The sequence below is a fragment of the Carlito syrichta genome, unplaced genomic scaffold (assembly GCF_000164805.1).
Source record: "Carlito syrichta isolate Samal-C Ts95f unplaced genomic scaffold, Tarsius_syrichta-2.0.1 Scaffold236645, whole genome shotgun sequence".
Lineage (NCBI taxonomy): Eukaryota > Metazoa > Chordata > Mammalia > Primates > Tarsiidae > Carlito > Carlito syrichta.
Genome location: NW_007180741.1, coordinates 39,099 through 52,335, shown reverse-complemented (window position 1 = coordinate 52,335; position 13,237 = coordinate 39,099). Strand labels below are relative to the sequence as shown.

At 35.7% G+C, this 13,237-nt stretch overlaps 1 protein-coding gene across 1 annotated transcript in view; it reads left to right on the top strand.

The window, feature by feature from the left end:
- ABCA13 (ATP binding cassette subfamily A member 13) overlaps positions 1–13,237 on the top strand; it is a gene marked incomplete at its 3' end in the record, with an annotated part of 147,999 nt that overhangs the window by 100,523 nt on the left and 34,239 nt on the right. The window contains exons 16-18 of the mRNA XM_008051823.1: positions 1,887–1,998; positions 5,123–9,877; positions 11,301–13,133. Of these exons, the coding sequence (XP_008050014.1) occupies positions 1,887–1,998; positions 5,123–9,877; positions 11,301–13,133 (6,700 nt within the window). The remainder of the gene's footprint in view (positions 1–1,886; positions 1,999–5,122; positions 9,878–11,300; positions 13,134–13,237) is intronic.

Sequence of the window (13,237 nt, the reverse complement as noted above, 5' to 3'; positions counted from 1 at the left end):
ACATTTTTGTTATTGATTTCCAATTTAATTCTATTTTAGTCAGCAAGCATTCTTTGTATGATGTTAATCCTGTTAAATTGATTGAGACTTATTTTATCTACCTTGGTAAATATTTCATGTACATTCAAAAAGAGTATGTATTATGTTGTTGGGTGGAATGTTCTATAAATACCAATGGCATTGGATTGTCTGATAGTATTGTACAGATCTTCTATGTCCTTACTGATATTTTGTCTTGAGGTACATTGAAATCTCTAACTACAATTGTGGCATTTTCTATTTCTCCTTGTAGTTCTATTAGTTTTTGTTTCACGTGTTTTAAAACTCTGTTGTAATGCTCATAAACATTTAGAATTATTACATGTTCTTAATTAATTGATACCTTCATCATCATGAAGTGATAATATTATTGTCTGAAATCTACTTTTTCTGATCGTTTTCTTTTGGTTAGTGTTGGGGGCATGTCTTTTCCATCCTTTTACATTTAACTTATTTATGTCCTATTATCTCCAGTGCATTTCTTATATGCAGCATACAGTTGGAGCTTGTTTTATCCAGTCTTACAAGTCTTGCCTTTTAATTGGAGTGTGTAAACTACATAGTATATATTATGTTATATGCTTAATACCCCGCTAGTCCTATCATTTCTGTCTTTTTGATTGATTCGTTTTTCTTTTCATGATGGGTCACATTTTCCGGCTTCTTTGCATGCCTGGTCATTCTTTATTGGATTCCAAATATGAGAAATTTTAACGTTGTTTTGTGCTAGTTATTTTTGTATTGCTCTAAGTCTTCTTGAAACAAACTGCTTGAAACAGTTTGCCTCCTTAGGGTCTTGTTTTTAAGATCTGTTAGGCAGGACTGGAAGAGTGCTCAGTCTGATTGTAGATACTTCCCACTCCTGAAGCAAGATCCTTTTTTTCTTTTTTTTTGAGTTGGAGTCTCACTCTGTCACCCAGACTGGAGTGCAGTGGCCCCTCCTGGCCACCGCAGCCTCGACCTGCTGGGATCCGGTGATTCTTCCGCCTCAGCCTTCCGAGTAGCCGGAATTACAGGCATGTGCTACCACACCCAGCTGATTTTTTGATTTATTGCAGAGATGAGGTCTCGCTGCCTAGGCGGGTCTCAAACCCGCGGGCTCAGGCAATCCACTCACCTCAACCTCCCAAAGGCGCGGGATTACAGGCTGAGATCCTTTTTTTCATGTTTCACTCAATGCCTAATGAAGTATGAATTGTTTCAATCTGGCTAATGGAAACAGAGTCTGTTTCTGGTGCTGTGTGATGTGATCACTAGACACACACGATTGTTACCTTTAATTCTTTTGTGTGGTTCTTTTCCTGGTGTCAGTTTATCAGTGATTTCTCATCTGCATATAGAGAGAAGCACACTGATAATTTTCTCAATTTGTACAGCCCCCTCTGGTCCTCTGTCCTGTGGATTCTGGCTATCTTTCAATGTCTAAGCTGTTTCTTCTCCAGTCAGCATGTCCCCTGGGCACCTGCTTGGTTTCTCCCTCCTGAGCCATGGGCTGGATGCTCTCTCTTTTTTTTTTTATTATTAATCAATATTTTTTATTATGGTTTTGTGGGGTACAGTTAAGGGTTAGGTGTACAACTACGTTTCATTCAGGCACCCTGTTGATAAGAGGTGTTTTCCCATCCCCAGACAGATATTTGCTACTGTTAATCCCATCCCCCTCCCCCCTGGATGCCCTCTTAAAGCAGCAAGCCAGGATAATGGTAGGTGGCAAGTTAGAAGGGATTTCTAATCTTTTGTTTTTTACATTTTCAACCATATCTGTTGAACTGTGCTAACATTTCCACTTTACTAGATTTGTCTGTTATACTAAATTTAATCAATATATGAAATGTCTTTCTACTTAGCTTTCCCTGAGGAATCTTGTTATGAAGAAAACATGGATTGGAAAATCATCAGTGATAATTATTTTGCATTTTTGAATCACTTACTGAAGTCTCCGGTAACTTCCATATCCAGGTAATTTATCAAAATCCAACTTCAAGGTCTCGATTGAATGATCATCTAAAGATAATAAAAGCCTAATTATAGGGTATGCACTCTTTAAAATTGACTCACCTGATCTAGATATTGACACAGCCCTTCATATTAGGTGCTCAATAAATACTTGTTTAATAGAATGTAAGACTCAAGTTTCAAGTTGTTTAATAAAATGTACCACTCGATGGATTTTGAAAGGAAATATAGATTATATTAATAAGATTTTCTCTTGATAGTAACACAATAACTTTCCACTCTGCTATTTCGGCACATGTATTAGAATGGAGATTTTTATGTATGGTTAAAGATATTATGTCCAGTTTAAAGGCACACTTCATTGTGGAGTGTTTTGGGACATGATGAAAAGAGGTTTTCATTAGAATAGTAGCTCTCAAATTCAGGAGTGGATCAATCTTATCTGTGAAGTTTGCTAAAAATACAAATGCCTGCACCTTGCTCCACAGATACAAAATTTTGCTCTGTGTATAGGACTCGGGTTTCTGTATCTGTAATAAATTCTATCAGTGGTTCTAGGACACACTGGAGTCTGAGAACCAGTCTGCTATATGTCTCTAGACCTGGGATTCCTCACTCCTGGGGAACTTTTTTAGTGGGCACAGAAGAAAGGACAAAGGAAGGGACTTTCTAGAGAAATGATTCTTTGCTCATGTCAGAGTTATAATTCCTTATTTTCCTAAAAGTCACCAACATTTAACGGCCCCAGAAAGACAGCAACAAAACCAGTTCGTATGTGTGCCAAGAGCATGCTTAATTTTATATTTGTAGACCCACATCAGTTGGCACAATGTCTTTCATCTCAGATATGAGATAATAGATGTTGATTTAATGAATGAAAAAAATATTGGATATTGAGTGCAATTTATATTAAGGAAACAAACCTGGGCTGTGTCCTGCTCACACCCCATAATAACAGCTTTAATCTAATTTTAAAAAACAGAAAAGTTTCTTTTTTCATGGAATGTGTACCTTAAAAGGCTGCTGTAAAAATGAACTAAGCTTGTAGTTGTGGAAGTGCTATATAAATTGCAAAATGACATAAAAGTGTGTGGCAGTGTTTCTATTAGTATTACTATTTCTGCTTCAATTTGTTGCTCGTGTGCTAATCTTGCTGTTCCATAACCCTTTCGGTTCCCAATACAAATACAGTTTTATATTCTCCTCTATTAAAGCAAGAAAACTTGCTTGGTAATTTCTGTGCAGGGCTGGCTTCAGGCAGAGTTTATACTGAATTCCTAATAGCAGAACTTTCTCTTTCCTGATGGAGAATTTTCCCAGGAATTGTTTTGAAGCAGTCATTCTCTGTCCTGCAGATAACAATTAACTAAATGAAGCGCAAGCATATTTTTTATGTTCCGATCCCAGTCAAGGATTTGTTGTTTTCAAGAGGAAAACAGCATTTTTGCATTTGCTTTGTCTTGTATTTGTCCAATGTCAGAGTGCTACAGGACAGCAGTACAGAGTTAAAGGAGGGAGAGAGTAATTCACCCTTTAAGGCATTCATAGCTAATAAAGGTCAACTTTTCTTACCCACAATTCCGAACTCTCAAACTATCTGAAAATAGAAGCTTTTCTTATGATTGACATCAACTCATTCAGCAGAGACTTGGCCTGAAAGATGTGACTCTGCTTCAAGTTTGTTGGTCCCCCACAGTGAGACCGTTCATGGGCCCATTGCCAACGTGCTAGCATATTGATGACCAGGGCTGCCCCAGGCCCTCCTGGGAGGTGTTAAGACATGTCTGATACCAGTAGCATGTTGCCTTTCTCAAGTCTGACCATTCTGAGTTCTGAAATACATGTGGTCCAAAGAATTTCAAAAGTGGACTTGTAACTTCTGAGTTAGAAATTAGCTCTATAAGTGAGAGTTTCTACCACAAGAGTAAACTTGTCATAGCCTCAGAGTTGCTCTTCTGAGAACTTTGTATTTAAAAAATGAACACCTGGAGAGAAATTGCCCCATATATCATAATGATTTTCTAGTGGGATTTATACCTACTAGTAGAAAATCATTATGTTGAAAGAGCACTGGAATTGCCTTCTGGGACAGAGAATCCCAACAATTTTCCTTATATCATACAGGCATGGTATTGCATGGATGCCACTATTTGGACTACTCCTATAGTCCAAGATGTTTTGAGATGGAATTGAGTCGTAAGGTTTTTCTGGCTTAAATAGTAAACTTTAAAAAAAATTTTATTTAAAGATGTGAAGTACATGTCAGGATTTGGCACATAAGTGGTTTGTGTACAGGTGAAGTTTGGGCCTTCCATTGAAACTCACTTCGTCTGGTTTGGGATCAGGCACCCTTATTGATGCTATGTACTCCCCCCGCCCCACCTGATAGTGTCCTACTACTGTCAGTCCCTTTCTTGTAGAGTTATGCTAGATGTAAGGGTCCACTTATGAGTGAGAACACGTGGTACTCAGTTCTTTGTTTCTGTGATAGATTACTGAGTGTGATAGACTCTAAGTCCATCCTAATTGCTGTGAAGTACATACTTTTGTACTTTTTTACGGCTGCATAATATTCCATTGTGTATATGTACCACAGTTTTTTTTATTCAGTCCACTTTTGATAGGCAACACAGTTGGTTCCATTTTTTTTTGCTATTGTAAATAGTATTGCAATAAACTTGCATGTGCAGGTATCTTTTTTGTAGAATGACTTGAGTTCCTCTGGGTATATTTCCAGAAGGGGATTGATGGGTCATATAGAAGGTCAATTTCTAGTTATTTTAGAAACTGCCACACTGTTTTCCATAGAGGTTGAACTAGTTTGCACTCCACAAACAGTATAGAAAGTAAACTTTATCTACAAATTAACAGAGCAAAATAATTTAGAATGCATTCTTTTTGATTGTCAAAAACACATTTTAAACTAAATATATACAATTGCTATTGTGGATTTGTAAAGCACTTTCAAATGTTCACATTAGTTTAATTTGTGTTGGGAAGTATATTGTAATATGTATAATATGTTTCATTTATGTTTTACTGTCAATAAATAAGTTTTAACTTGTAAATTTGATAAGTTGAATTTTTTTTTCATTCTGATACTAAAACAATTTTATTAATATTATAGGGCCTTACATTTCACAAAGCACCTTCTAATGATGGAAAAGACATTGCATACCCTTGAGGATGAACAAATGAACTTTTTTTCATCATTTGTGGAATTTTGGGGGAAATTATCATCTGATCCTTTTGACTCATCCAGTGTTCCTAAATTTCATAACCTTCCATCCCTCATCGAGAATATTCTGAATATAAGTATTTTGTGGGTAAATAATTTACAAAGCTTGGAGAGAGATCCATCTGTTGTTGGTGCTCAGAAACTTTTGGAATTTGGCAGAGATGTGACTGGAAAAGTGCAAACTCTTGAAAGTCGCTGGGTAATGAATAAATCAAATATTTTGAGATTAATGGAATCAATGCTTTTTGAAATTAATCCCAAACTACTAGAATTATGGCTTTCTGACATTTCAGAAGGAGAAAGAGCTAAATTGAAAAACCTGTCTACGCTTTTTCATTTTTCTGTTCCAGAAAACAAGATTCTTACTGAAAGTTTTAACTTTTCCCAGTTGTTCCATTCAGATTGGCCTAAATCACCAACTGTGAACGCAGATTTTATACATTTAAGTGAAACTATAATAAGTAGTCTTTATGAGTTTAGACTTCTGAAGCAGGAACAAGTCTCAGAAGCTTTGGACACAGTCTATGCTATAAGCAACGTATCTGATCTTTTTTCATCCCTTTCTGAACCTCAAAAACAAGAAGTTGATAAAATTTTGACTCATATATACCTAAATGTCTTCAAGGACAAGGATTCAACTTTACTTCTGCAAATGTATTCTTCATTTTACCAATATATTTATGAATTCGTGAACATTCAAAGTAGACGGTCTTTACTAACTTTCCTTACACAAATCTCAAAACACATTTTGGATATTATAAAGCAATTTAATTTCCAAAACACCCGTAAAGCATTTGCATTTTTATCTGAGACAGCAGAGGTTCTTGGGGGAATTTCTAACATGTCTTATTGTCAGCAATTGCTTTCAGTCTTTAACTTTTTGGAGCATCAAGCCCTATACCTGACCTCTACAGAGGGCCAAGAACTGGAAGTGATTCATGAAACTTTGACAGGCCTCAAACAGCTGCTTACAGTAGATGAAGATTTTCGCATTTCTTTATTTCAATATATGAGTCAACTCTTCAATGTCTCAGTCGAAGCGCTGTTGGATAAGGAATGCTCTGTTTTGGATAATAAACACATTTCTTCTGTGAATTATTCAACAGATGAGGGAATTACATTTATTCTTCCATGGGCACGAATTTTTTCAAATCTCTCAGCAAATGTCAGTATATCCAAAGAATTTATGGCCATTCATTGTACCATTTCATGGCTTCAAATGTGGACTGAAATCTGTGGAAGCATATCTCAAATATTTCAGTTTGATAGGAATATTTTCACTTCTCTTCATGTTGGTCTCAGTCAGCTTTTGACTGAGTTGGAAAACGATGTGAAAACTTCTAAAAGCTGCCAGGGAATTTTTCCCACCCATCATGTTGCTAGACTCATATTAAATTTGTTTGAAAATGTAACTCAAGCCAGTGACTTTCATGATTGGGATGACTTCCTGGATCTCAGGGACCTTTTAGTAGCATTAGGAAATGTATTCATTACAGCGAAATCACTTAACCTGAAGCAAGTGGAAAAATCCCTTTTCACCATGGAAAACACTCTGCATCAGCTGAAGACATTTTCACTAAACACAAATACAAGCAGAAAGTTTTTAAATTATCTGCTTGAAGTTATCATTGAGTCCAGCAATACCTCAGAGTATATGGGTAGAAATGTAGATTTAATAAATCACTTTCTTTTGAATAATCTTACAAATTATGGATCAAAATTTGAAAGCATCATCTCTGAGCTAAGAGAAACAGTATTATTTCTTAGAAATATGTCACATAATCAAAATTTGTTGTCCTGTGTTGATATTTTTCACAACTTTACTGAGCTTATTTTAGAAGATGGCTTATATGTAAACACCTCACAGAGTACACTACGTATTTTGGCCATGTTAAATTCCACATTTTCCTCTGAGAACACAGGTAGCATATTGAAAGAATGCATTGCATGCGTAGATGTCATAAACCATCTGTATGTGATGTATAACTCAAGTCTTTCACAAAGTCATCTTCAGAGTATTTGGGGAAGTTTCAGAGATGTAGAAAACAAAATGAACTCTATATTGAAAATTGTAATTTGGGTATTAAATATAAAGGAACCTTTTTGTTCACTGAATGAGTCAAATACAAATTGTGTAAATGTTTACTTGAAAGATGTAACTGACTTTCTAAATATTGTACTTACTACAATCTTTGAAAAAGAAAAGGTACCAAAATTTGAGATTTTATTAGCCCTTTTAAATGATTCCACAAAGCAAGTAAGAATGATTATCAACAACTTAACAAGTGGCTTTGATTTTGCATCTCAACTTAACTGGAAACATTTTACTGAATTAATTCTAAGACCCATAGAAACGTCAGATGAAATTCCTGACCAGTTTCAAAATATTTGGCTGTATTTAATAGCACTGGGAAAAGAATTTCAGAAACTTGTAAAAGATATTTCCCCTAACGTCTTAAAAAACAATTCCTCTTCTAAAACTGAAAAGTCTTTTAGTATATTTACCACTAGCCCAAAGGAAAAGGATGTAAACAGTTTAGGCAGGTCAATTTATTATTTAGCACGTTACCTTACCCTCAATTTACCTCATGATCTCCAAAACTCACCAGAAATAATTCTGCGTGAAACAATGAAAGCTGGGAGTCTTGGTATTCAACTGCTTAGAGATGTGTTCAACTCCTTAATGCCTCAAGTTTATCACAACATTTCACAAGATGCAGGTCATACTCAAGTTTTGAAGAAGGTCATTTCTCTCATGCATACTTTCAAGAAGGCTGATGTAGACCTTTTAGTACATCAGGTTGAACAGCTTAGTGCAAGCCTAATAGATTTCTTTAATAATATCAGTAGAGTAGACACTGGCAACTTAGGGGTCAACTTGTTTGTTGGCTTGATGGAGAAATTTGTAGACAGCTCACGTTCTTGGAATGTCAATCACCTGCTGCGGCTCTCGCAGCTGTTTCCTAAAGAGGATATGGACACTGTGGTGGATTTGTACTATGTGCTTCCTCATGCTGTAAGGCTCATGCAGAGAGTGCTTGAAACAAACATCACTGAAGGCCTCAGGGATGTCTACGACTTCACACTCTTTCATGGCATAAGGATTTCAAAGGTCACCAAGGAAGACTTTGCTGTCATGATAAAAACTCTTTTGGATATCATCGCATTATTATCAGACAAACCAGGTGTTGTTTCAGAGGCTTTAACTTGCCTTCCTGTGATTTGGTGCTGGAATCATACAACTTCTGGATTTCAGGAGAATCCAGCATTAGGGGTCTGTAGTGTCCGTGGGCTCATGTCGTCTTCCTTTTATAGCAAAGTGGCCATTATACTTAACCACCTCCACCTGACTCCCCCAGGTGACACTTCACAATGTTCCAATGAAAGCTCCCAAATGAAAATAACTAGGAAAGTTGTCTGTGTAATTCACGAATTAGTGGACTGGACTACGATTCTTCTAGAGCTGTCTGAAGTCTTTCACATGAAAACTGCACTTGTGAAAACTGTGCGAGAATTTTGGCACAAGATATTACCATTTGTTCTACCTTCTGGAAATCAAAGTAATGACAACGTCACTGAACTTTGTCCTAGTGGTCCCATTAAGCAAGTTGCCTTGAAAATCATAGAAGAACTAAAAAAATTCAATGTCAATTTTACAAACGTTATATCAGGTGAAAATGTTCTTGACAAACTAGCTAGCTTAAACAACATCTTTAACATTGATGAAGGTACAGAGACATCTATTCAAAATACTATTTTCTTAAATTTGGAAAGAATAATAAAACTGATTTCTGGAAATTGGAGCCTAGAAAATAGTACTCATCATCTATTTTCTTCACTCATGATGATTCTTAATGCAAATCTCACAGAGAGTAGTGTAGAGGGAAAAAGCGAAGCAACTTACAACTTTGAAAAACTGTGGCTTGAGTTTGAACAAACCTCCAAAGACCCAACCCATGACATTAGAAGTGGGCACCTATTCTCTAAGATGAACAAAGAAATCCAAAGTGTAAATTCAGTGACTCTTCAAAACATAACTTTGGAACTTGCCCATTTTCTGGAAATCCTGGATTCATCATCATTGAAAACATTAGAAGTTATCGAAAATTTTCTATTCGTCTCCCAAAACTGGCTCCATGAAAATGCAAATGATGATTACTCCAATATGATACAAACATTATTTGTTCATATGGCCAATGAGACTTCAACTGATGATATAGTTTTGCTGATTAAAAATATTACTACCTTTTTGAGCTCTCTAAAACACATTTTTAGAGAAGGTGTGTGGGATGTTGCCTTTCTTACTCATCTGCTAAATCAAGAACAGCTAACTAATTTCTCAGTTGTTCAGTTGCTTTTTGAAAGCATCCTAATTAACTCCATCAATAACTTAGCTGGCAGTGCTCAAGAAGCAGCTCCAAATTTAAGTGATCCTGACCTTCAAATAATGAATTTCATTAGCCTCACCTTGAACCATATGCAGTCAGAAACTGGTGGGAAAACAACGCTCCCTCTAAGAAGTGTAGTGGATTTCACAGAACAGCTTTTGAAAACATTCTTCTCCCTTTTATCAAAGGAAAAATCTGAGAACAAAATATCTCTTCTACTAAAAAACTTCCACAAAGATCTTATTACAGAGATGAGGTAAGTCTACTTTTACTTTATGTTGTACATGCAGATGTGATATATCTCAAGCCACTCTATTTTCTGGAGTATAGATGTGTCAATAATAGCACTTGTACCTACTGACACCTTTGAAAGATCTTTGAAGTAAATTTGTTTTAACATTTTATCAAAATGTCAAGTTACATAATAATTTTGATTGCTGTCATCTCAATAGTAAACATATAAGCCTAGCCCATGATAATTAATCACATATTATTTATTCTTCCATTTGTTTAGATCATGAAAATAATTATTCTATTTTATATAAATTTGAAAAGTTAGTTTTTCTAGCTGTACATGCATATACGGCATGGTCATAATTTGAACTGTTGGGTTTACTGTCCATTCACAAATTAGGGGGTTAAACCTCATTATAACTTTTTATTTAAAATTATCTTTTTCATATATCTTTAAAAATTTGTTTTGAAGCTTGCCAGTGAAAAGGCTGGAGGAAAATTCCAGTTTTCTGTAATGTCTGTTTCAGTCAGGGCTCAACCACGGGAACCAGAACCTGAATAAGAATTTAATTCAAGGAATTGGCTTGCCAGAATACTGGGACTGGCTAAGCAAGTCTGATATCAGTAGGGCAGACTGATAAGTTGGGAAGACCACAGCAGGGCAGGGACAACATGGACATAAGCTGAAGCTCATTGTCCATAGGTGGTGAAGAAGGAAGACCTGGGGAACGGGAGAGATGTTGCATCCTTGGCTGTTTCTGGAGTTTTAGGTTAGGGAATTCCTAAGCCTTTTAAAGCCTTCCATCTGATTACCCATCCCTTCTGACCAGCTTAACTGCTCAGGGACTTTAACCATATCTGCTAAATTCCTTCTCAGCAGCACTGAAATTAGTGGTCCATTGAATAGTCACTATTCAATGAGGTGTATTTATACTACAACATGACCACTTACTTCTGTCTATTCTCCATCTCTCATGAGGAAATCTCCCCTGTAGACCACCCAGACCATACACTTGCAAGAAAGGGCCTTCCAGAGATATCATTCAGCTCAACCAAGCTGACACATTATAAAGCCATCACAGTGTATAAGTGATTTGCTGTGCTTCTAAAATTAAGAAAAATAGAAATATGCTTACCACTTTCAGAGATTTAGTTCTTACATTGAGAATTACTGTGTAGTCTTTTCACGCTCTTTTCTAAAAGCAAAATACTTTTTAAGTTTCTAGTTTTGAGAAATTGTAATGGAATTATATATGAGATTCCTCCACTCTTTCCATTATTTGGCAACAAAATATTAAGTTTCATCTGGAATTATGTTAGCATGTCATCTTCCACTCAGTATTATCCTCCCTTGATGTTGTTATAAAACAAAATTACTATATTTTAATCTTTCCATTGATAATACATTAAAAGTGATATTTAAAGAAATATGTATATATTTACAGTTTTGTGCCAAAAGATAAAATTCTAAAAATTCTAAAACTGGATCAATTTCTTACCTCGATGAAAGAAGACAGATTGATGAACATTTTCTCAAGTTTAAAGGACACTACATACCGTATATATCATCTAATCAAAAGCTCATTTATATTAAACAATGGAGAATTTTATTTTGATAGTCATCAAGCACTGGAGTTCATAAAAGATTTATTTAATGTCCTCAGGGAAACCTCAATGGAAAATAAGACTGAAAACAATTTGGACTTTTTCATAGCAGTGAGTCAGTTGCTATTCCACGTGAACAGTTCTGAGTACTTCTTCAAGCTCAATCAGGATCTTGGGTCAGCTCTTCGCCTTGTGAGAGAATGTTCAACAGAGATAACAAGTCTTATGGATACTCTTTTAAACTCTCCTTATAAGGACTTCTATACCTCATATCCTACCCTCCAAGAAGTTATACTTGCTAATCTAACTGACTTGCTTTCCTTTATAAATAATTCATCCCTTCTAAGAAACAGAACAACATTAGAAATTACTAAGAGATTACTTGGTGTTATTTCAAGAGCTGGCGAAGAAAGTTGTGTCCCAGAACCTCTTTTAGAAGTTTCTAGGACTCTGGACATGTTTTTGAATGACAGTACAGACCTGGGAGATCTCGCCACATCTGTGGACTCCACTGTGAAACTTCTTAAGCTGGCCAAGAAGGTTTCAGAGAAGATCGCCACAATTTTTGAAACTCACTTCATCTCCAATACCAAGGACACTATGAAATTTTTTGACACCCTCTATTCCATCATGCAACAAAGTGTTCAACATCTTGTGAAAGAAATAGCTACTTTGAAAAAAGTAGATTCTTTCCCATTAGAAAAGATAAATGACTTGCTGATGCCATTTCTTGACTTGGCCTTTGGAATGATTGGGGTCAAACCTTATATATCACAGGAGTCTGATATTTTCACTATGTCACCTAGCATACTCTCATATGTGAACCAATCTGAAGAATTTTCTGATACTTTGGAAGAAATTGCAGAATTTTTAACATCTGTGAAAATTAACTTGGGAGATGTGGAGAATCTTGTGGTAGTAGTTAGTAATGAGACTCAAATATTTTCTACGGATTCTGTCAGTTTATGGGAAGAAATTCTGGATTGCTTAGTTCCTATAAATAACATCACCAACCAAATGGACTTCTTATATCCTAACCCAATTTCTACTCATAGTTGCCCTCAAGATACAAAATGGGAAATAATTCATAAAGTGATCCTGCTTTTGGATAAAATTTCATTACAAAACGGCACAGAAATAGGGTCTTACTTGAATAGAGTGATTGATCTCACCTTAGAAGGTCTTTGGAATAACTTACAGAAGGATAATTGGAATATTTTTAATCTGTTGCTGACATTTACTCAGCATCCAAATAACCTTTTGAAAACCATAGAAACAGTTTTAGAGGACTCCAGTGGAATTAAAAGTGACTCGAGAGGTGATTTGAGTAAAAGTTTATTTTTTGACACATCTTTGATTCTGAATAAAACTCATCATCAGCTTGAAAAAGCAATCCAGATTGTTTTAAGTAAAATAGCTTTCTGGAGGAAAGGTCTCCTTCCACACCACTCTCGGTGGATAAATTCCACAAGAACTTTGCTTCAGCCAGTTTTTGAGATTTTTGTTAATTCAACCACTGAGAAGAATGTCATGTCAGAAAAAGAAAAGAGGAACAAAAAGGAGATGATTGATTTTTCTTGTAGCTTCAAGCCGTTGTCATGTTTCAAGAAATACCTGAGGGGATTATTTGTATTGACTAAATACTGGCGAAAAACCTCACTAACAGATCAAAGGTAATAAAACACCTAATTTACTTCATCTTTCTCCTTACTGCAGTAAATATAAAATAGAACCATGCAGGAATTACATTGAACCAGGGTAAGTAGTTCTTCTCGAC